Source organism: Macaca thibetana, chromosome 9 (genome assembly GCF_024542745.1).
Source record: "Macaca thibetana thibetana isolate TM-01 chromosome 9, ASM2454274v1, whole genome shotgun sequence".
NCBI lineage: Eukaryota > Metazoa > Chordata > Mammalia > Primates > Cercopithecidae > Macaca > Macaca thibetana.
In genome coordinates this window covers 96,800,776-96,823,073 of record NC_065586.1, presented here as the reverse complement: position 1 = coordinate 96,823,073, position 22,298 = coordinate 96,800,776, and the positions used below count along the sequence as shown (strand labels likewise).

General features: G+C 49.0%; 2 protein-coding genes across 8 annotated transcripts in view; one reads left to right on the top strand and one right to left on the bottom strand.

Annotated features, from left to right (window-relative positions):
- PAX2 (paired box 2) overlaps window positions 1-21,467 on the bottom strand; it is an 81,660-nt gene extending 60,193 nt beyond the window's left edge. For all 7 annotated transcript variants that reach the window (XM_050805019.1, XM_050805015.1, XM_050805022.1 and 4 more), the window contains exons 1-2: window positions 19,862-21,467; window positions 18,887-19,084 (exon numbers count right to left, since the gene is read on the bottom strand). In XM_050805019.1, coding sequence (XP_050660976.1) covers window positions 18,887-19,084; window positions 19,862-20,085 — 422 coding nt within the window. In that variant the 5' untranslated portion in view covers window positions 20,086-21,467. The remainder of the gene's footprint in view (window positions 1-18,886; window positions 19,085-19,861) is intronic.
- NDUFB8 (NADH:ubiquinone oxidoreductase subunit B8) overlaps window positions 1-22,298 on the top strand; it is a 943,883-nt gene that overhangs the window by 696,753 nt on the left and 224,832 nt on the right. The gene's annotated exons all lie outside the window — the stretch shown is intronic.

Sequence of the window (22,298 nt, the reverse complement as noted above, 5' to 3'; positions counted from 1 at the left end):
CTTACTATGTACCAGGCACTGCGCAAAGCACTGTATGCAGATTATTTAACTTAATTCTCACAAGTACCTATGAGATTATTGTCCATAACCTACAGGTGTGAAGCTGAGACTCAGAGAGGTTAGGTAACTTACAGAAGGTCACACAACTGTTAAGTAACACAGCCAGAATTTAAATCTGAGTGTCTCACTCCAGAACTTATGCTGCTAACCATTGAATAGAATAAGTCAGTCATATCAAGAACAGATGGTAGAATCTCTGAGAGGCTAGGCCTGAATAGAAGAGCTGAATTTAATAATAGTAAAAACAATAACTATCATTTATTTCGTATTCACTGTATGACAGGCATTATAATGAATGTATTTTCTCATTCGAATTCAACTATAACTCTATCAAATAACCATCCTCTCTATTTTGCCTAAGAAACAACAGAAAGGCCAAGCAACTTGCCCAAAGTCACATGCTTAATAGCACTGGAGCCAGAATTTTTTTGTTTGTTTGGTTTTTATTTTTTTCAATTATTTTTTTATTTATACATGTGCATCGGGTAAGAGCCAGACATTGGATCCAGGCTTGTGACTTCAATGTCTGTAGAATGAACCATTTGACCTTTTTGGGAAATTTATATATATATACATATATATATACACACACACATATATATATTAACTATTTGGACATGAACAAATTTTTCCTTCAGCCTTTTCATATCCACGATTTTGGAAAATTGAGCAATTATATATGTAGACAATTAACAGAGAGCACATGTAGCTGTGATTTTAAACATGCTTATTCTCTCCCATGCATGCGCCATAGCTGTATTTGATAAGCATCATGTCTGCGTTACAAACAAACCACAATTTTAGATTAAGTGGCTATAGGCTTCAGTGAATTTTATATGCAATGGTAGGTTTGGGGGGCAAATTTTCCAAATTATTTTCACCTATCTAGTTTCCAAATCATGTACATGATTGCATGATGATACTACATATAGATGTTTCTCAATTTCTGTTTTGAGGATCCATTTCTATGATTAGTGTATCTTTATATTCAGGTCTGCTCCAATGCATTGATCTAAGATTTATAATAGTGGATATATTTATCAAAACCTACTTCATGAATACCTGCCAAGTTATGCCCATTTCTGTCAAATATGTAAACTACAGCGAGACTACACCATCACTGTTCCCTTCCCGGGGTGTTTGAGATTTTCACATCACAATCATGTTTTTATATTGGTCCATGCACCAGTATTGATGTACATAAATGTGCATTTGTATACCTGTGTATCTCTCTGTCTATGGCCAGGATGGGGTGGGGGAGGGGGATGTGGAAATGAGAGAATTATTAAATGCCAAGTAGCTGTGCAATAAATTCCATTGATTTTATAAACTCCAACTTGTCTTCAGTCTCCTTCCATTCTTTATCCTGGGGGCATTGCAACAAAAACCTATTTTAAATACCTTTGCTTCCCCCCCTCCCCCTCCCCAAAAAAGTGTCAATATTTTATTTGGATTTTTAACTTCGCTCCATAACAGTTGTTTGACCTCCTGACTCGTGTGAGTCACATAAATTCTGGGACTTTATTCAGGAGCCATGTTCCTGCTATTGAATAAGCAATTTGGGAGGGTGAATTAATGACTTGTGCTGTTGCTGGAAAGTCCCTGAAGAAATATTAAAATTGCTTGCAGACTGAATCGATACTCCGTGAACACCCAGCAAGAGGGCTTTGGCTCTGGAATGGCCACAGAAGGTAGGGCTGGGTAGAGGAAGGGGAATTCCTGCACCCAGCTTGGTGAGCTCTCCTCCCACCACCACCTTTCCCTTTATCCCTGGAGCCCTGTCATTTTCAGTAACAGTGAAGTCTTATTAAATCCCAACCAAGATAGAACTGAATTGTCCTGTCTCAGGAAGCAGGCTCAGGGGACAGTTTACTCTCTTACTAGCAATGAGAGCCCAGAGGCCTTATTAGAGGTGATGGTCTGGACACGCACACCTGCTGGAGAAACGGCATGGTGCTGCTGCTTTCTGGCAGGCTGCATTGTGCTTGGGAGGACTGCAGCTGCGATCGTTTTCTGCTGGGTGTGCAGGAGAATTGGGTGCTGCGCTACTGGCTCTGTCTCTGTGTGTGCCTGCCCACGTGGCTCAAGTGGCCACATGATTTCAGCCTGTGGGTATGGGTGTGCCTATGGGATGCAGAGTTTGAATTGTGTTGCGCATTATCTTGTATTGTTGCATTGTGTTGACGCATTCCGGCAGCTGGCTTAATGTTTGTTACTTGGTGTTTTGTGGTATTGTATTGAGGTGGCTGCACTTTGTGTAACACTGAGTTGGAGGAATGTGAGTATTGTTTGGTGGCAGTGTCTGTGTTTCTGCTTTGAATTATTGTGTTCATTGATCATATCAGCATCTTTTTTCCCTAATGTATGTCTTAGAGATTAGGTTAATGGATGTCTCCTTGGTGATGTGGGTTGAGTAACGATGCTGGATCTGGGTGGTGGTGTACGATTTGGTAATTGCTTTAATTGCCTTCTTGGTGTGGTTGTGGGTGAGAGGATCCATCCTTTAGCTCTTTTAGCTTACTCTGGCCCGGTCATTTGCACTGCTGCTTTTCAGAAGGAAGATTCTAGAGATGCAGGACAAATATCTTCTTGATGACCAAAAATACGATTCTTTTCTTCTTGGAAGCAAATGTCCCTGCTTTGCTGAACAGTTATGACTTTACCAAACGAGAACAGGTCTGCCTGATTTGGAGAGTTAAGCCCCTAGACCTAACCTTATGCCAATTGAGAGTCCAGATCCTTGCTGCAGTTAGAAGAGGATGGATGGGAGCAAACTTCCCAATCCCAATGGGAACAGCAGCATAAACTCTAGTTCGAAGAATCCCCATTCCACTCTACTCTGTGGCTCTAGCCATTAGCATCTTCTTCCTTCCCAGTATCTCCAGATGACGTGGCTCAGCAGTGACTTGCACTGAGGAACACACACCATGGAAGACTACAGAGATACACAGAGGTGTGACCATCTGCTAGGGTGCAGGGTCCCTGTTTTGAGCTTGTAAGAGACTGCAAAATATACAGAGTTCCCCAAGAGATTGCCTATGCCTGCACTTCCCTTGATCCAAAGTAGATATGAAGTATGACATAGGGGATAAGCATGTGGGTTTTGAGCCAGGACTGCATGGGTTCAAATCCTACTTCTGCTACTTAGCCTGTGACCTTGAGCAAGTTATTTAACTTATCTGTACTCCAGCTACCTCATCTATAACAATCCTATAAAGCCCTATGGGGTTGTTTAGGATGCTTAAATCAATTAATGCATGTAACATGCTTATAATAGTTCCTACTGTAGTAAGCACTTGCTAACCACTACGATGATGATAATGATGATAAATATAAAGGCTTTCTGAGTAAAGCAGCCATAAGGTTGACCTATGTATGTGTATAAACATGTACACATATGTGCTAGTGTACATAAAATCCTAAGACAAATTAAGGTGTGTGTGTGTGTGTGTGTGTGTGTTTTTAAGCAGAGAAGTGCAAAAATTGCAGCCAAGTAGCACAGGGGCAGAGGGTAGTTCTCTCTCTGCCATCTGGGCAGTGGCAGGGGCTGGGGGTTTACAGAGCTCACCACTGCCCATGCCCACACAGAGGGCAGCATCTGGCCCTGCATCCGGTAATGAATAGGCAACCCTTGACTTGTTTCATACTACAAGAAAAATGTAAGGATGATTGAGCTTTCAGGATTCTAATTTTGTTCATTAAAAACATTTACTTTCTAATTTTAAAATCAGAACCTTTACCAGCTAATAGGCATAAATGAGGAATAATGAAATCTATGAATTTGAGAACGATGCAAAAGGTATAAAAGGTATCAGATAAGCGACTGTTTAGGTATTTGGGTGTGGGTCTTATGGCCATTGAGCTGAACTTGGTCACCTAACTAAGCCAAGGGGGCAGGGAGAACTTGAGGCAAGAATGGGATCGCACCTCAGTCTTGTTCCATGAAAGTTCCCATAAAGATGAGAAACACATCTTTGGGAGTTGGGAGTTTGGGAAACGTTGGTTTTCATCTTTACTCTTGTCAGGCAAAGAATAAATAGAATTTGCAGTTGTCCAGTTAGTTGGAGCCATTGCATCAAATAGATTAAGCCCAAAGTAATTTTTTCCTGAAATTTTTTTCTTAAAAAATTTTACTCCTTAGCAATGGAAATAACTGCAATGATTGTCAAACTCCCATGCTTCCTTAGAATATCCAGACATGCCAGACAAGAATAGACAGATTTGGTTTGAATTTGTTAAATATTTGCTCACTTCTCCCTTTCCTCTTTCTTCTTCCTTTGTCTTATCTCCATTTCTTTCCTCTCTTCCCGTCCTCTTCCTGTTTACCTCCCTTTCCTCTCCCCTCTATGACATTTAAGAACCAGTGGAACACTTCAAATGCATCAAATAAGGATTTTTCCCCACTACCATTTCATTTTATCTTTTAAAAAACCTACAAAATGCAAAGCGCCACAACCTACAAAAATGCCATGAAGCCCAGAAAATGCCAACTTTCAATTCCTCAAGCAATAACGGGCTCATCCAAGAGAAGGAGTGTGCAGTTATATGAAGTACACACACACACACACACACACACACAGAGAGACACACACACACAAGGGCTGGGCTCTCAAAGTTGACAAAGGGACAATTATCTGACTAAATTCTGCTCAATGGTCAGATTACTGAATCATAGAGGGTCTTTTTTTCTGGAAACACACTGAGTGGGTCCTCTTTCTAAATCCATCTGGGCTCACGAGAGACTACGATTCTCACTGGCATTCATGATACACAATTCTGTTCACAGAATATCCTTTTGGCTCTTCAAACTTTTTTACTTAAAAATATTTCAGCCGGGCGTGGTGGCTCACGCCTGTAATCCCAGCACTTTGGGAGGCCAAGGCAGGCGGATTACCTGAGGTCAGGAGTTCAAGACCAGCTGGCCAAGACGGTAAAACCCTGTCTCTACTAAAAATACAAAAATCGGCCGGGCGTGGTGGCGGGTGCCTGTGATCCAGCTACTCGGGAAGCTGAGGCAGAGAATTGCTTGAACCCGGGAGGCAATGGTTGCAGTGAGCCGAGATCACGCCACTGCACTCCAGCCTGGGCGACAGAGCTAGACTCCATCTCAAAAAAAAAAAAAAAAAAAAAAAAAAAAAAAAAAATTTTCAGTGTGTGTGTATACACAAAGCAGAATGCATACACACTGAAACAGACACATAACAAGAAATACAGACTTGATGATTACTACTGCAATAATAATAACTAGCATTTATTGAGCACTTAATACTTGCCAGGTGCAATTCTAAGCAGGTTTATGTGGACTCACTCATTTAACCCTCACGAGAACTTATGAGAGACCTACATGATTATCTGCCACATTATATGAGTGAAGAAACTGGGGACCAGAGAGGATATGAGATGGACCCAGTACCCTCTAGCCAGTGAGTAGGGAAGCCAGCTTCAAACTCTGGCAGTTTCTCCCCAGAGCCTGCTTTCTAACACTATGCCACATAGCTTTATGTGAATTGCCTGGCACATAGTAGGGTTTGCTAAGCACCTACTTGCTTCTGAATGGATGAATGAAAAGATAAATGAAGAAAAAGTCACATGTATTAAGAACCTGACAGTCTCCCTTAAAATGGCAAAGTGGAGTCCCTTAGAGAAACCAGGCCTAACAGACAGCCTAAGCTTCTGGACAAAGGGACCTGCCCTCCTGGCCCCGACTTTCGGGGAAGGAAACCTCTCACCAGCTGTGCTCGTTCCAATACTAACAACTCTAACCACCAGATCTCCACTTGACTTAGAGCCCAGCCCAGCCTCCTTTCAAGCCAGAAATCAGACTCAAACACATCAAAGATGTTTTCTAACCAAAACACTTTGTTTCCTGGAATATTTTTCTCTGAAAACAGGTGTTTCCCAATGTGTTGATTCTGTGCCTGGATGAAAAACTGAGAAATTCAATCAATTATGTGGACATTTCTAAATCGCCAGATCTTTGGCATCATATCGACAACCTTTATAGATGATTGACTAAAGTTTTGGTTTCCATCCAGATGTTTGGGAGTTGCCACAGTCATTAACCTGTTTGTCAGCAAGTGCTCATGCATTTCCAACAGGCATAAGTGAACACTAAAAAGGAAAAGAATAGCCCAGAATAAAACAGACAAAAGAGGAGAGAGGTAGCAGCTATTTGACAAAACCAGTCAAGCAGGCAGTGTTCTGGGAATGGGTTGCTACCTTGGAGATCCATTAGAAGGTGGATCCAGCTCACAAGAGACTCATGTGTTTAAAGACCTTTAAAAACCTCATACAGCTGTATCCTCGACTGCCTACTGACCTGTACCCAATCAGATCCCTGCATGGAGGAACCGATGGATCAATCCCAGAGTCCAGCACAGACAACAGCTTGCCCATGGTGCGACCAGTCCACCCTCTGCATACTGACACTCTCTGGAAGCCTGTGTGCCTGTGCATTTAACATCACTATGTATTGTCAGTCCAAGCTGTGGATTCTGCAAAGCTTGGCATAAAGCCGGTTTGTGACTTTGTACATGTACCCCTATTTGTGATTTAGTGCTCTGTCTTTTATCATTTCTCCTACCTCCATTTCCTTTCCTGCTTGACTTTTTAATGCTATTTACAACTTCCTTATCCAGAAAGCAGCATAGCTATCTTTCAGTGTCTCTAACTGATATATCCAACTAATTTTTCTTATGCAGGTTTTCTCTCCCCTCGATTTAATTTATGTTTTTAGTAAATAGGAACTTTAGATTGTTCCATTCAGTAGCATTTAGGATTACCACTTTTATCAAAGAGATCATGGCACTAAAGGACTCCTTGCAAGGGACATTTGTTTATTCTTATGAGAAACTGGCTCTCCTTATGTGCAAGAAGGCTGCGTGCGTGCAGGCGTGCATGCACAATGTTCTCCTCGGTTTGTGCCTCTATGCTTCACTGCCCCATGTCAATGCCACTTGGCACTGGCAGGAAGAGCCCAGTGAAACCCTAATGTGGACGGCAGCTGACCCTCAAACTGCTGGAGATAAATCCAGGCCCTTGACCCTTCCTGATGGCCACTTAGTTCTTTTTTTTTTTTTTTTTTTTTAATAGAGATGGGCCTCACTATGTTGCCCAATCTAGTCTCAAACTCCTGGGCTCAAGCGATCCTCCTGCCTCAGCCTCCCAAAGTGCTAGGATTATAGGTGTGAGCCATCATGCCGAGCCTGGCAGGGCTGCTTCCTCCAAATTCTCTCTCCCATGTACCCCTTCATCTCATAGCTGCAGAGGAGGCTTGTGGTGATATTCACAATTACGGTTTTGGGGGTTATACTCCTAGAAGTGTGAGCTGGTGGGGAAGGAGGGTGGGAAACCAGAACAATGACTCCCTATATTTCTAATAATCTATTGCCTTTTTCTCCTTCTCTTCAATTCTTTCCACATCTTCTCCCCATTTACTAACTCTATTTGACCTTGAACTCTGGCCTCTCCCTTCACACAAGAATCTGTCACAAGGGGGACAGCACCTCCAAAGAAGCAGTCACCTGACCTGACAGGCCTGGAGACCAGTAGCCAGAGGGGCCAGACCATCACTCCACTCCTGGAAATAAATCCCATTGTATTTGCATTTTAATTTTCCACATAAACAAAGGCCCAGAGTACTCGCTTGGGCAGCATCACTGGACGAATTTAATTAGAAATGAAAAGTTTATAGGGCCCTCTTTAATGCGATTAATGCTCAGTTAACATTTATCACATTTGGATGCTGGAATCGCCTTTTCTAAGCAGCCACTGGCCATGAAATGAATTTCTCTCAACTTTTTTTGTACCCATCCTGGGAGGTCATCTCCTAAGGGAGTCTGCATGGCCTTCCTGGTTGTCTCCACGGGGCCAGGAGTGACCTGATCCACAGAGCCAAGTTCAGAGGAAATGAGGGTGGGGGAAGAAGAAAAGTACATGTGCTGGGTGGGAGGGCAGAGGGTCGAGAGTGCCGGTGAGCATTGTTTCTAGGAGGAGATGAAACCTAACCAGGGCTGTACCCTGTGCAGGAGCTAAGTGCTCAGCCCCAAAGACGGGCTAAATGACTTCATAGCCCCCTCCCTAATTTAAAAAAAAAAAAAAAAAAAAAAAGATACCACACCCCACCCTGTACAGTCCATTTCTGTGGCCAAAAACTAGGCCTTAGCGGGGCATGTCTGTGTTGATCACATCTGGCTCCCACTTCTCTCTTCCCATCTTCTGCCGTGTCTCTTCTACCCTCCCCTCACTCTCATCTGGAGTCTGCTAGGGTTTCCCTTCCAGGACCATTGCAAATGGGGTAAGGAACCCGAGTCCCAACCCCGGTCATACCTCCTTCTCTCTGGCTCCCCCAGACTCCAGACAGTCACAGTCGGAAGGCTGCCTGCCCTAGTGTCAGCTCCTCGGGGAAGCAGCGGGGAGTGGGGAACATGAAACCTCCATTGGTTCCTAGAGGAAAGATGGCCTTCCTTATCTTATCAGATTCTCCTCACTCTTTAATTAGAGTCTTCTGAGATTGGCCCCCTAACCCAAACCAGCTAACCTGAGGAACGAAGAGGAGGAGAAAGAGGAAGAAAAGTAAGGTACTGGGGGAAGGGAGTGTGGTATCCACTCTGCAAATGATAAAAGGAGGTAACTATCTTGATCTTTGTCTCTGCCTAAACACATGCTCCCTTTGAGGACGTCAGCAGACACACACGAAACAACTGCTTCCAGTTGTCCTAGTGTGATACTACACGCACCCTCCACCCTGGCCATCATACACGGCTTGGTTCACTCATCTAGCAGAGCAAATGCACACTGCTCACAAGTGTTCACATCCCCAAACATGTGCATGCACACACACCAGATGTGTCGGGGCCTTGTGTGTATCTTTCAGGACCCCTGCTCATTGACCCATCAGGATGTCTACTGTCCCTTCAACCATGTACTCTCCAGGGAACATTCACTAGCATCCCAAACAGGCAGTGATAGCAGGGACTTTCATTCTGGGACCAAACAATCCCTTTAGCCGGAAGCCTTCTGAATAGCAAACCACCAATTCCCAGTTTGACAAGACTGACTCCTTTCGAGAGCTCCCTGGGAGCCAGAGCCATTTAGACAGCTTCCCAGGGCATAGAAGGCAGGCTTAGCTAGACACCACCAGCACACATAGTCTTTCCAAAGCAGAGCCGTGCGCAGAGGCTCCCAACACATCACTAACTTCTCTTGGGACAACACGCTAAGGCAGGCACCACTGCTTGACCTTCAAAATTAGGATGAAAGCTTCTGGACTAAGGGGCAATATGAGTGTCTCCTTCCTGACTGCCTCCATGTCCAGCAGGCCAGAAGCTGCCTGCAGAATCCTCATGCCTTTCAGCTTCTATCACCTGCCTGCCAGGTATGGGCTGGGCAGTCGGGCTGAGCAAAGACCCCAAAGCCAAGAGGGAGCACCAGGACCAGGAAGAGCAGCCCCCAGGGCTCACTCCCATTTGCTCATGCTCAGGGGCCGCTTTTGTTCTCCCTTTCTGTCTGCTCCCCTCTCTCCCAGTCCTCTTCAATCCTTCCTCTCTGATTGCTTGACTCTACTGTGCCTACAGGGTGAACACAGTTGTCCTCCCAGCCTGCTGCCCTGCCTCAGCCCTGCCAGGAGCCATGGGTCCTGTTCCTGGCTTGCTCTGTTTCCAAGTGGCAGCAGAGAGAAATCTGTGGTTCAGGAAGGACTGACGGCAGGCAGAGGAGGAAGTCCAGAGCAACTCAGCCAAAGGCTCTGGGTGGAGACAGCTCTAGAATCTGGAACCCCCAGCAGGCAGGGGCCTCCCTCCCTCCCTTTTGGCTGCTCTACAACTCTCCCTCTCCAGCCTGCCAGGGACCAGGCTGGAGCCACTGCTGCCCTACCTCACAGCCTGCCGAGAGGAGCTACAGCCAGGCCGTGTGGCAGACTCACGAGGTTCCCTCTCAGAAAGGGCTGCATAACTCCAGCCAGGCCGCTTTCCCTCCCATGCCATTTCCTTCGCTCCACACTCTTCTCAGAAACCTGCTCACCTTCCTCTTCCCCTTTCTCCTTCATCACCTCTGGGCCTCTCCTCGGGGCCCATCAGCCTGTACTACCAGCTGCCTGGAGCTTGGGCTTCCTCCCACCACCCCCAAGACCTTGCAGGGCTACCGAAGGTCCCAGCTTGGATGAGCAGATCTAAGCTCCCCTTGCAGGCTCTGCAGTGCTACATTCTGTTCAGCCATGTGCTCCAATCCCGAACAACCCTGTCCAGCCCAAGGCAGCGCCCTTCCACCTCTCAGCTTCATTGCTTCCTGCCTTATTCTCCCAGTCCTCATCCTCACTTTCTGCCCCTCCCTACGCATACCCCACCTCTCCTCCTCTGGCTATAGAGAGTCATAATCTCTCCTCCATTCCCTTCCCCAGGAGCTTCTGGACCAAGGGACCCAGCAAATGTCCCAGCCCCTTCCACTTGCACGGATGTTACTGCCCTGGTCTAAGGCAGAGAGATAAGTCCATCCAGGTCCACCAAAGGCTACTGAATGCTGGCCACTGGATGGAATCAGGCCCAAAGATGTGTTTTATTCGGTCAGCACAGAGTTTTTAAAAATCCAGTCTTCCTACATCACTGCCTGTAGGCTGGGCCCATGTGCTCCAGCTGTTTGTCCAGTTCTCGCCACTTTTCATCTTATATTCTGGAACCTCTCTCCGCTGGTGCCCAGGAGTCATTTGTGCTCATGATTCCTGGAACCATCCCATCTCCATCATTGCTTTCGGCAAACCCCAGTCTGGACTTCTGTGCACTGCTTTCCTTTCCCCAACATCCCTACAATAAATCTGAACTTTTCTAGAATAGAATGGCACCTGACTCACTCCTCCTGCCCTGCTCTCTTTCTCTCTCTTTCCTTCTCTCTTGGAAGACACAGAATCTGTTCTCATTATATTGTCTCTCAGAAAGCAAAAGAAAGGGCTTCATTCCTCCCATGGTTGTCGCGGATGTGCCGTGAGGGGACCCTGGCTCTACAGCCTTGTCTGTCTACTCTTTCCTGCACACTTCCTCTCTTACCTGAGAGTTCCCAATCTACAAGAGGCTGCTCCCTCTCCTGTAGGGCCAGACCATTCTTCCTTAGCTTCCCATACCCTCAACACCTCTCCTGTGCCCAGCCCTCCTCAGGAGGTCTGAGGCGGCTGCCTCTGACATCATGTCTCACCTACACCCCAAGCCTTCTGCAGTGGCCAGCTCTGCATTTCTCACAAACAGTAAGCCTCTTCCCTATGCTCCTTGCACCTGGATTACTGAGGAAAGACTTGCAGGCTGGCCCTGGTGTGAGCTCTGCCCGCCGTTGTGTCCCAGTGCTGCTGCCATGCCTCCTACGGCGGGACCACAGCTCTGGAGAAGGGTTGTGCTGGGAAGAGCATCTTCTTGGCTGCTTATGCAGTTGGTCCCTAACTAATCCTGCCAACAAGGCTGGGACCCAAGTGTCAAAGTGAGGATGGACAGCTGGTTGCACAGCTCTTCATCACAAAGGTGGCATCACTGTAGCAAAGCCCCTCTTATCGGGGGTTAACTGGACTACAGAGTGTTACAATGCAAATAACTGAAGAAAAATGAGGCTCCAATTTGCCTAGATTATGAAATGAGGAATCTTCAGCCTAGCCTTATTGCTGCTGCCACCTCGCCCAGTGGCCTAATGACGGCTTGCCAATTACAAGGTGTCCAGTACAAGTACAAGGTGTCCAGCCTTGCCTGTGACTGCAGGTCATGTCCTGTGAGTCTTCCTCCCTTTTCTCCTCTTGGCCTCAGAGCCTTTTCACTTAAAAGCAGACTTAGGTAGGCACCCACAAACACACACAAATCCACACACACAGAAGATATCAACTTCTACACTGCAAACCATCATGAATATATTCAAGCCATGCCTTGCTAGCCCCAAAACAAATAGCCTGCTCCACAAGAGAAAACCATCTCAACCTAGTAGTTCAGTGGTAGATAGAAAAGCCAAACGTGATTTAATTTTTCAGCTGTCTAATATTTCACTGGGACTACAGGCGCCCCCACCGCGCCCGGCTAATTTTTTGTATTTTTAGTAGAGACTATTTGGTGATCATTGGTTGGCTGAGACTCTAATATTTCCTTGCTCATTGGTTGTGAGACTCTATTTCCTACTCCTCAGTTTCAGGAGCCCTTTCCCCTTCTCTAGACTCACCTGCATGGCTGGGGAGCTGCAGTGGGCATAGCTGCACCTGAAGCTGCTTCCCCTGCAAGAATCTAAGCTCTGGACACCTGGCTTGGAGGGGTGGGGGAAGTGTAAGAAGAAACAGCAGGGATGCAGAGAATTGGTAGGTCGGATGAGCACCCTTTATACCACATTCTTTTAAAGAACAGGAAGTGAAAAAGAAATTCTTTTCAGCGTACAGATGCTCCTTAACTTACAATAAGGCAATGGCTCGATAATATTGTGCATTGAAAATATTGTGCATTGGCCGGGCGCGGTGGCTCAAGCCTGTAATCCCAGCACTTTGGGAGGCCGAGACGGGCGGATCACGAGGTCAGGAGATCGAGACCATCCTGGCTAACACGGTGAAACCCCGTCTCTACTAAAATACAAAAAAAAACTAGCCGGGCGAGGTGGCGGGCGCCTGTAGTCCCAGCTACTTGGGAGGCTGAGCCAGGAGAATGGCGTGAACCCGGGAGGCGGAGCTTGCAGTGAGCTGAAATCCGGCCACTGCACTCCAGCCTGGGCGACAGAGCCAGACTCCATCTCAAAAAAAAAAAAAAAAAAAAAAAAAGAAAATATTGTGCATTGAAAATGCATTGAGGCCGGGCGCGGTGGCTCACGCCTGTAATCCCAGCACTTTGGGAGGCCGAGGCGGGCGGATCACAAGGTCAGGAGATCGAGACCACGGTGAAACCCCGTCTCTACTAAAAATACAAAAAATTAGCCGGGCGCGGTTGTGGGCGCCTGTAGTCCCAGCTACTCAGGAGGCTGAGGCAGGAGAATGGTGTGAACCCGGGAGGCGGAGCTTGCAGTGAGCCGAGATCGCGCCACTGCACTCCAGCCTGGGCGACAGAGCGAGACTCCGTCTCAAAAAAAAAAAAAAAAAAAAAAAAAAAAAGAAAAAAAAGAAAATGCATTGAATACATCTGATCTATGGAACGTCATAGGTCAGCCCAGCCTACCTTAAACATGCTCAAAACATTTACAGTTGGCCAAACTCATCTAACACAAAGACTATTTTATATCAAAGTGTTGGATATCTCATGCAATTTATTGAATACTGTACTGAAAGTGAAAAACAGAATGGTTGTTTGGGTACTTGAAGTATGATTTCTACTGAATGCACATCACTTTTACACCATCATTTTCCTCTCAATATAAAAACTCCAATTCCAGGTAGACACAAGGAGGGGGCTGAAGATAGACCTGAGTATTAAGAGGCAACCTGCAGAGTAGCTATTGTTGGACACCTAAGAAGCTGGGAGCCAACAATAGGGCTCCTTCATCAGTCCTACTAAGAAGACTGGGAAGCAGGACCTCTATCCCATGTGGGATCATAGGAAAACCCCTTTTCAGAGAGGGTGTTAGTGGGTGGGAAGTGTGATTAATCTTCCACACCAGTTACTATTATTGTTCCTCTTTCTGTAGAAGCTATAACATTCTAGTCCGCAAGCACATACCATCATGCATAGTCACACTATCCCATGTGCACCAGAACAAGTCCATTTCCCAAATGCTGCCTAAAACACATGTTCCCTACCACCTCAACTTCCAACATTGCCTCTCATTCCCTGGGTCTATGTTGCACAATACTCCCCATCTAATACCAACATGCATATGAAGCTATTGCTCTCCCCTGCCACATCCCCACTCCCTCCCTAATCTCCCCTACTCCAGGCACCCCTGTTTCCCTTCTCTAAGGTCTGCTCCTGTTTGGCCCCATCTCCACTTGGCTAATTCCCCCTGTGGCCCCTCTATTGAACTGTTGTGTTGTCCATTTCCCTGTGACAAGGGCTCTGGTTACAGAGTTATTGATTGGTTTTCATGCAGACAGATGGGCCCTTCCTGGGCTCCCATCGAAATCCCTGGCTGTATGGGCTGATTGTTGCCTCTCAGGGTGTAGGATTGCACTGGAGACCACCCTCCATGCAGCCTCCTTTGCCCAGGCCATGAACGGTAATAAATGGAGGCAGCCTGAGCGATAATAAAAGCAATTGAGTAGGTTACCTGTGCAGACACAAGATTTATGCCGCTTCATATTTGATGTGATTGTTTTATTGAGTTCTCAGAACAGTTGGGACACTATTTATTTATTTATTTTGGGTTTTCCCTCTCCTCTCTTTTCTTCTTTGCATCACCTTGTGAAATGCACCTGGAGCTGTTGTCAGGCCCAACGCCTCCTGTCTGCCTCTTCTCAAGAGCCACCAGCTGAGGTAGGAAGGCAGGGCGATCAGCCATTGCTATCACCAGAAACCCCTTTTGTAGCTTGAACACCCACAGAACCAGCCAACGGGGAGACAGTCAGACCAACAGGACTGAGGGCCAGGAAGCCCAGGCTAAAACAACTACAAAAACAAAAAGAGGCTTTTCAGGAGGACAACTCTAGCTCATTTTAGGGAATGAGAACTTCAACCATCACGCCTGTTTCAAATGTTATTCTGATGATGGGCAACCTCACAGTAGGGGACTGTCTCCGGGAAAAGACAGGTAAGCAAGGCTTCTCCGACAGAAACTGGTGCATTGGTCTGCTATTTGTGGGCCCAATCTGATAGGTTCAGGCCACAGAAGGCGAGTTCCCTGTCCTTGTTTCTCCCATTCTTGTGTGGATAGAAGTCTTTTTCTTAACTCTCCAACTTGTCCTGTCTGTTTGCCACGAGACCAACAGCCCTAACCACCAAACAGCTGCAAAGGTATGGAGATGCGGTGGGCAGTACCGCCCTCTGGCCCAGCTTCATGCCAAGCCAGGTCCAAGAGTTGAATAGGCAATGTTCCGGAACCTGAGTTTCAGAGAGGGAGAAACAGACTCTAGCCCTGAACATATCTTCAACATTCCCTGGGCTAGGATGAATGGCTCCCAGATTATTTGGAAAGGTCTCTGAAGGAACAATTGGTAGACCATTGTCACCCCACTGCCTGACCCAAGGGGAACAATGACCTGAGAATGACAGAAGAGGGACACCCAAATGACACAGGATGGAATTCCTTAACACAGCCCTAGGTTGCCATTGTTAGAATGAATGTGCTCACCTAGAGCCTAACAGGCTAAGAGAGAGTGTGGATAGTGGGAGATCCGTGAGAAGCTGATTCTGGCAGGGTCCACTCCAAAGATCTAGGGGCACAGAGTGTCCTGACTCCAAAGAGTGTTAGGCAAGCTAAAAAAGTTAGAAGGTGACACCCTTATTGTCGGCTTTTCCCAAAAGAGCACCCTCAGGGGATCGTCAGTAACCCTAGACTCTGTTTGGGGTCTGTGCCTGTTCTTTCAAAGGAGCTGTATTCTCTGCCCAGAGTTAACAGCCAAACCAGAAGACTTTGGCATATAATCAGGAAAATCCCTCCTGCTTAGACAACTGCTCAGCGATGTAACTAGGTGACTTTTTCCTTTTTCAGTAGCATGGATCTCCCTCCACCTCTCCCCTCTCCAGGCCATTTCCCACACCAGGTTTCAATCTAAAGTCCCCTGTTTATAAACACCCGCCCTTTACAGCAGCGGTGTACAAACCAAAGAGCTGGCAACTCCATGTTCAGCCATCAGTAACCCAATATTTAGAAAGATTCAGATAAATTCCACGTGCTAAGGAGCCCAGTCAAGCCTTGGGATTTTTGACGGTGGTCTGTGGGAGTGGGGAGGCATTCCTGACCCAGTCCTCTGGTTCAGAGAGGCATTTCTGAGGATTTGCTAGGGGAAAATACAGGCTGGATGGCCACGCCTTTATCGCAACAGGATCAGAGAATGCCAAAACCATTTTTAAAGAGTGAAAAAGCAATTTAGTTTATAACCATAACAGCATATTTCAAGTGCGGCGACAGCATCTGTTTTGGGGAGGAGAAGTTGAAAAACCTTTGGCTCAGGTGGGTGAGCATGTGTGGACTTCTTTTCTTGCCAATCACCAGCTCATGCACAACCTTACTCATAACTGTTATAAAGCACCCAACACAAGTGGGCAGCTCACAACCAACAAAGCTCTAAACTCAAGAACCACCCATTCCCCGGTGCACCATACTTTCTGCACACAGGAAAATCTCTAAGCTCTTCCTACAGTGAGTGAGAATTCTCAAAACTGATAAAAGGCAAAGTTTCTGATATAACCACCAGAAACATCCTGTTTTTATCAGGTTTTTGGGTGAAACAACACATCTCAGATAAACCTTCCCTCTTCAGAGCAAAGCACCTACAGGGATGAAGATGACAGCATGGTTCCCGAGGTGGATTTCTCCAGCCCCAACTCAGCAGCACACTGGGAAATCCCCAGAATTCTTTCCAAAATATGAACCATGAGAGGATTCGGGTCTAGAGCAAAATTGAGAATAGTTTGCCTGCTCCTTACAGACAAAGCCAGCCGTAAAGCCTAACTGCGGACCCAGGGTGGGCTGCCCATGTGGTTAGTGGCTTACCTGTTCCTCTCCTCCTACTCCCTCTCCATCTCCAGCAACACCTGCCCACAGATGGCTATTTCTCCACACCCAAAGGAAGCCTGTGTGCCCCTCAGGTGACAGGGCTCTGTGCTGGGTGGGTTCTACAGCTGTCACAGCTGTCAAGCTGAGGCTACTCTTTCCCTACCCTCATCTCACTGGTGGCTCACTTGTCTACTTTGTCCTAATTCTGGTGGGTGCACCTCAAGACCTCTGGAGCTTGATCCTGGGGTCACCTGGCCCTTGCTCTCCATGGCTTTTCAGGATGAAAGCATTTCCAAACTTATGCCTAAGCCAGCTTCCAAAATCATCTCAGCCAATGAGGAGTGCATGTTGTCGGGGGGAGTGGCAGGGGGTGTTGGACAGGGTCACCACACCTGACTTGTTGTGTCACTCCTCTACCCCATTCAAGAGAAACAAATTACCTAAATCCTACATGACTCGGGTTTCTCCAAGGGCTTGCAAATTCTATTACTGACAACAAGCATTTCTCTTAAATGTTCTGCAGAAGACTACTACCCAGTCCCAGCAACACTGCACACAGCAGGACCACTCTTGGCCCTTGGCTGTTCTTCTCTTGAGATCTCAGTTCCAACTCACTCCCAGGACCAGCAGTCAGCCAAGAGACTGAGTCTCTACATGGCTCGTAAAACATTGCTTTGTCCCCTTCTCCTCCCGAAGTGCCACTCTTGCCTCAGTCCAAAGCTACCCCAGCCTCCTCTCCTGGCTTTTAAAGCAAAGTGCTTATTCCTCTCCCAAACCACCCAGCGTCTTTCTCCAGCTCCTTTGGAAGGTATCTGAATGTCAAATTGCTACGCTTTCAATACCTGGCTGAGCCAGGCCCAGGGAGCTGGAGGGTTTTCGGAGGGTGTATAATTAGCTGATCAGTATTATGTTACCCTGTTCATATCTGAATAACCATTTTAATACAGATGGCACACACTGGGATAATTTCTGGGGTCGCCTCGCAGTACATTACAGCATGAGTGTGGCAGAGGGAATCTTCTTTAGCCAAGGTACATTCTACCAGCTAATTTTACCTGCTGTTTTCAGGATGATTTGGGATAATTCCATATCATTTGCAAAATATTTTTAAAATCCTTGATATGTGATGCCAATTTCAGAATAAGGCACCATCAGAGTTATTAGTTGTCCTGATAATGAGCTTATGAAGAATGCAAAAAATAACAAAGTTATGAAATGCTTAGCCCTCTTTTCATTTTGGGGTGTCTTAATATGGGGGGCCAAGGCTGTCTGGGACTTCCTTCTGACTGGTGTGTGACTTGTGCAGGGACTCTGTGAACAACTGTCTGTTTGTACAGTTCTGCAATCTTGAAACCAGCCCAATGCTGCTTGTATGTTCTGTAGCTACCACAGATAGGCATATTGGCACACTGGCTAGTGTGGACTTGAATGGAGTGTGCACATGTGTTCTCCCCGAGAGCACGCTGGAGGGGTTTGGAGACCAGGAGACCTAAATATCCTGTACATCAAGCTGACTCAGCCCTGTGGTGTCCTCATGTGTGTGAGCCTGTCATCAGTGCAAAGACAGTCTGGAGACAGGCACCATAGGTGGTTGAGGGTACCACCCAAGGTTCAGTCTCAGAGTCTGGAGTTCTCCCTCCCTGCTTGGCACCCCCTTCTTGTCCAGCTCCTCTACTCCCTGCCAGTTGCTGGCTGGTGGTTGGCATTTGTTCTGCAAGCCCGGATCCCAGTGCTTATAGGCCGGAAATTTGTGTGGAGCTGGCTAGCAAGACCAGGCTCCTGGGAGGTGAGCTTTGTGGGAACTGGCAGGGAGGGTGGAGGAACCAGGACAAGCGGCTGCCCCTGGGGAAGGAGCAGCCTTTAGAAAGGGCAGTCTGTTTGGCGGGATGAATAGACACTGGTCATTTTAAAGGCTCTGGCTGCAGGCTGTGATTGTCTCTAGATCCCAAGGCTGGATGCTTGTAATCTTGGAGTCTTAATTACCACAAACACTTGGATTCATTTCCAGGACGCCTGCAGGAGAAGCCTGGCAGGGAATACCCAGCCCTGAACTGCAGACAGCCCTGTCTGTCTGTCGATCTCTCTGCCTCACAGGTCCCCTTTCCCTGACGGAAGGATTTTGGGCTGGCAGCAGGGAGAAAGGGCAGAGGCTGGACAAAGAGCACAGACTGGGTGTGGGACACCCTGCAGGCAGGAGCCAGGAACTGGAGTCCAGCCCTGAAAACCCGGGTGCCTTGCTCACCTGTTGATGGAAGAGACGCTGGGCACTGTGTCATTGTCACAGATGCCCTCGGCCAGGAGCCGGTCTCGGATCTCCCAGGCGAACATAGTCGGGTTCTGTCGTTTGTATTCAGCAATCTTGTCCACCACTTTGGGCGTCGCCACTTTGGGCTTGGAGCCACCGATCACACCTGGCTTGATGCTGCCGGTCTCGTAGTACCTGCGCCGGGAAAGCCGGCGGGGTCAGCCAGAAGTGGACGGTGGCGCGTCAGCGGGCTGCGGGTTCCAGAGCTGCTGAGCCACTCTCCCGCCCGCCGAGGCAGCGGAGTGGAGGGAAAAGGCCCAGTGTGACTGAGCTGACTTCCTGAGGGTGCTTAGCTAGGACGAGTGCCGCGGAGTAGGAGGACAAGGGGTACCATCCCTCCGGAGAGACGGCCACACCAGGGGCTGGGTGCGCACCAGCACGAATAGACACCCGTGGGCGTGAAAGCCCAGCCTTTCATTTGGGAAGAGCAAAAGGAACAGCGCTGCAAGGTCTCCGGGAGGCCAGGGCTGAGGCACCACCTCGAACCCTTCCCTACTGGGCACAGAGCATCTATGGGAACCAGGACCCTCCTTCTGCCTCCCAAATGCTGCTTTTTCTCCTCTCGGGGACCCATTTTCATCCCCACCCCATTCCTCTAATGTCCCGCACCCAACGTCTGCCTTAACTCCATTAAGAAAGTCATCCTTCCCTTTCTGAAGCCGGAAACCAGGGACCTTCTCACCAGGGACCAAGGGCAGGGCAGGCACTGGGTGACACTGCTCCACCCTCGCTCCTGGGTCTTCGGCCACCATCTGAATACTCTCTCCAAAAGGAGCACCTCTCCAGACCCCTTTGGGGATCTCCCTCTCCGGCTTGGCGGGCTGGACTTTTGGCTAAGTCCTCCGGCCGGAGGCCCAGGGCTGGCCGGGGAAGTAGGCAAGGCGTCTCACGGGACAGCTGCGAAGCCCTCACCTGCCCAGGATTTTGCTGACACAGCCGTGGCTGACCCGCAGCTGCCGGGAGATGTCACAGGGCCGCACACCCTGGTGGGCCAGCTCCACGATGCGCTGCCTCACCACGTCGGGTAGGGGCCGGCCGTTCACAAACACCCCCCCGAGCTGGTTCACACCCCCGTGCCCTGCTGGGGAGAGACAAGAAAAAAACACAACACCCCACACACAGCAGGGACCAGCCATTAGTCAGGGTCCGCGGCCCGGGACGGGCGAAGGAAGCAGGCAGGGCGGAAGGGCATGTTGCCGAACTTCAGAAGAAAGGTGGTGGACCCCCACGACCACGCGGAGGAGTGGGGACTGGAACCCGCCCGGCTCTAGAGACGCGGAAGCGCGGACGCTGGGCGGAAGACTGGGGGGCTGGGCAAGAGGGCGACTCAGGCCGTGCGACGCAAGGTAGAAAGCGAAGGGGGGACTGGAGAGAAACCAGATGACAGAAAAGAGGGGAGAGGGGAGAAAATGCCAAAGGGGAATTCATGCCAGCGGAAAGAGCGTAAGAAAGACAGGAGAGGAAGGGCCAGGCAGAGGACTGGACTAGTGCGAAGCAGCATCCCGCCTGCGCCGCAGGCAACCAGGGAGCTGTCCGCGCGTGCGAGGCTTGGAGGCGGACGATTTGGGGGCGTCGGGGCTCGGCTAACTGTTCGTCCGAGCTCAAGCACAGACAGGGGATAAGTGCCTGACACACACACACACACCTTTGCTCTCTGCCTCTTTCCTAAAAAGTATTAAATTGTAATCGGAATGTTTCTACCTCTTTTCCTGTGTTGTTTGTTTTTGATGGGAAGTTTTTCTAATGTTATTTATCTGTAGGGGGACGGTATCTCTCTTTCACCTCCTTAGTATCTAAAGTGGAGCAAGGAAGGCGGATGAGGCAGGCACTCGGGGTCTGCTGCGCTCAGTGACAGGGAGGCGGCCGACAGCGGCTCCAGGCAGCAGGCAGAGAATGCCGGCTGCTTGGGCTCGCTTGCCTGCCGTACCGCGCAGAGCTTGGTTGGGGCCCACCGTCTCGCCCAGGTAGCACGGCATAGGCCGCGCCGGCGGGTTAATAACAATCGGGGCGCCCTGTGTAGCCGGCCCAAACCGGACTCGCGTCCCTTTGACCCCTCAGACCTCGGCAGCCTCCCAGGAAACCGAGCGGCTCGGGCTTTGCTCTCCGGGCAAAGAGAAGGGCACGGGGTTTCCAACCGGTTCCAGCGCGGGCTCCCGATCTCGTAGCCGAGGTGGCCACTGGGTACTAGGCCTGAGGGTGCTTCCTCGTGCCCCATTCTCCCTGGCCTACAGCAGTCTAGAAATCCTGCACCCAGAGCGATCAACCCGCAGCTGCAGTTACTGAGCAATCCAAGCGCAGAGACTTCTAGAGGCCGAGTCGGGTCGGCCCAGGCTGGCAACCTGCAGCCCCTGCTCCGCTAGCCTCACGCGAGTTTCGGAGAAAGCGGGGACATCTGTGCCCCCCTCATTTCCCTCCCGTCCCTTTCTCAGGTGGGGGGTACCTAGAGCAAGCTCGGGTGAAACCTTGGGGAAAGGCCTCTGATCGGGCTGCTGGGAGAGACTGGCACCTCTTCTTTTACCCCCGTGCCCACCCCGTTAATCTCCCTATCTCTAGCCCCACTCCTCACGCCTCCCCTCCCTCCAAACCCCGACCATCAATAATTTAGGCCCCGGGAGAACTCGCGTTACCGGTATGAAAAGGCGGCAGCTGCGGGCAGATTAAAGATGAATAATTCAGCCTCCCCGGGCTCAGGGCCCGGCCCCTCAGCCCCAATCTAAGGGGTGGGGATGGGAAGGGGACACGGGAGTCCAGGGCTGGGGGACTGCCGCGAGCCGGCGCTGAGTCGGGCCTGGAATGCGCCACTGCCGCCGGCACCGACTCTGGCCGCGGTGTCTCACCAGCCAGTCCACCGGCCGGCGGGCCCGCGCTGCGGCTCTCTCCCTCCGACCACCTTCTGCTTGGCCGGTGCAGAAACCCTTGGGTTTCAAAGTGGCTCCCCGCGGGCAGCCAGGACTCGGCGGATCCCCGGCGGAATCCGCAAAAAAGGAGAACGAGAGCTGTGGCAGCGGGCCGAGAGGCAGGCCGGCTGGGCGAAGACGGCGTGTGGACCCGGTTCCACTCCTCCCGAAAAGGACCGAGGCTTTCCGGCCGGCTCTCCGAGACCCGCAGCGGCCTGATGCCCTCGGCGCGGCTTTCCTGCGCTTGGAAATTACTTAGGAAAATATATTTTATCCCAGGAGTATTTTTAAACGGCCCCCGCCCCCCCAACGCTAAATATATGCTTAGCGAAAAACACAGCTCTCCCTCCTTGGCTCTCTTGTCCTAAACACAGGTCCAAGCCAGGTCTAAAGTTTCCTTGTGAAAAGTTACAAATTATCCTTAATTATTAATCTGCAGATAGGGAGGAGTT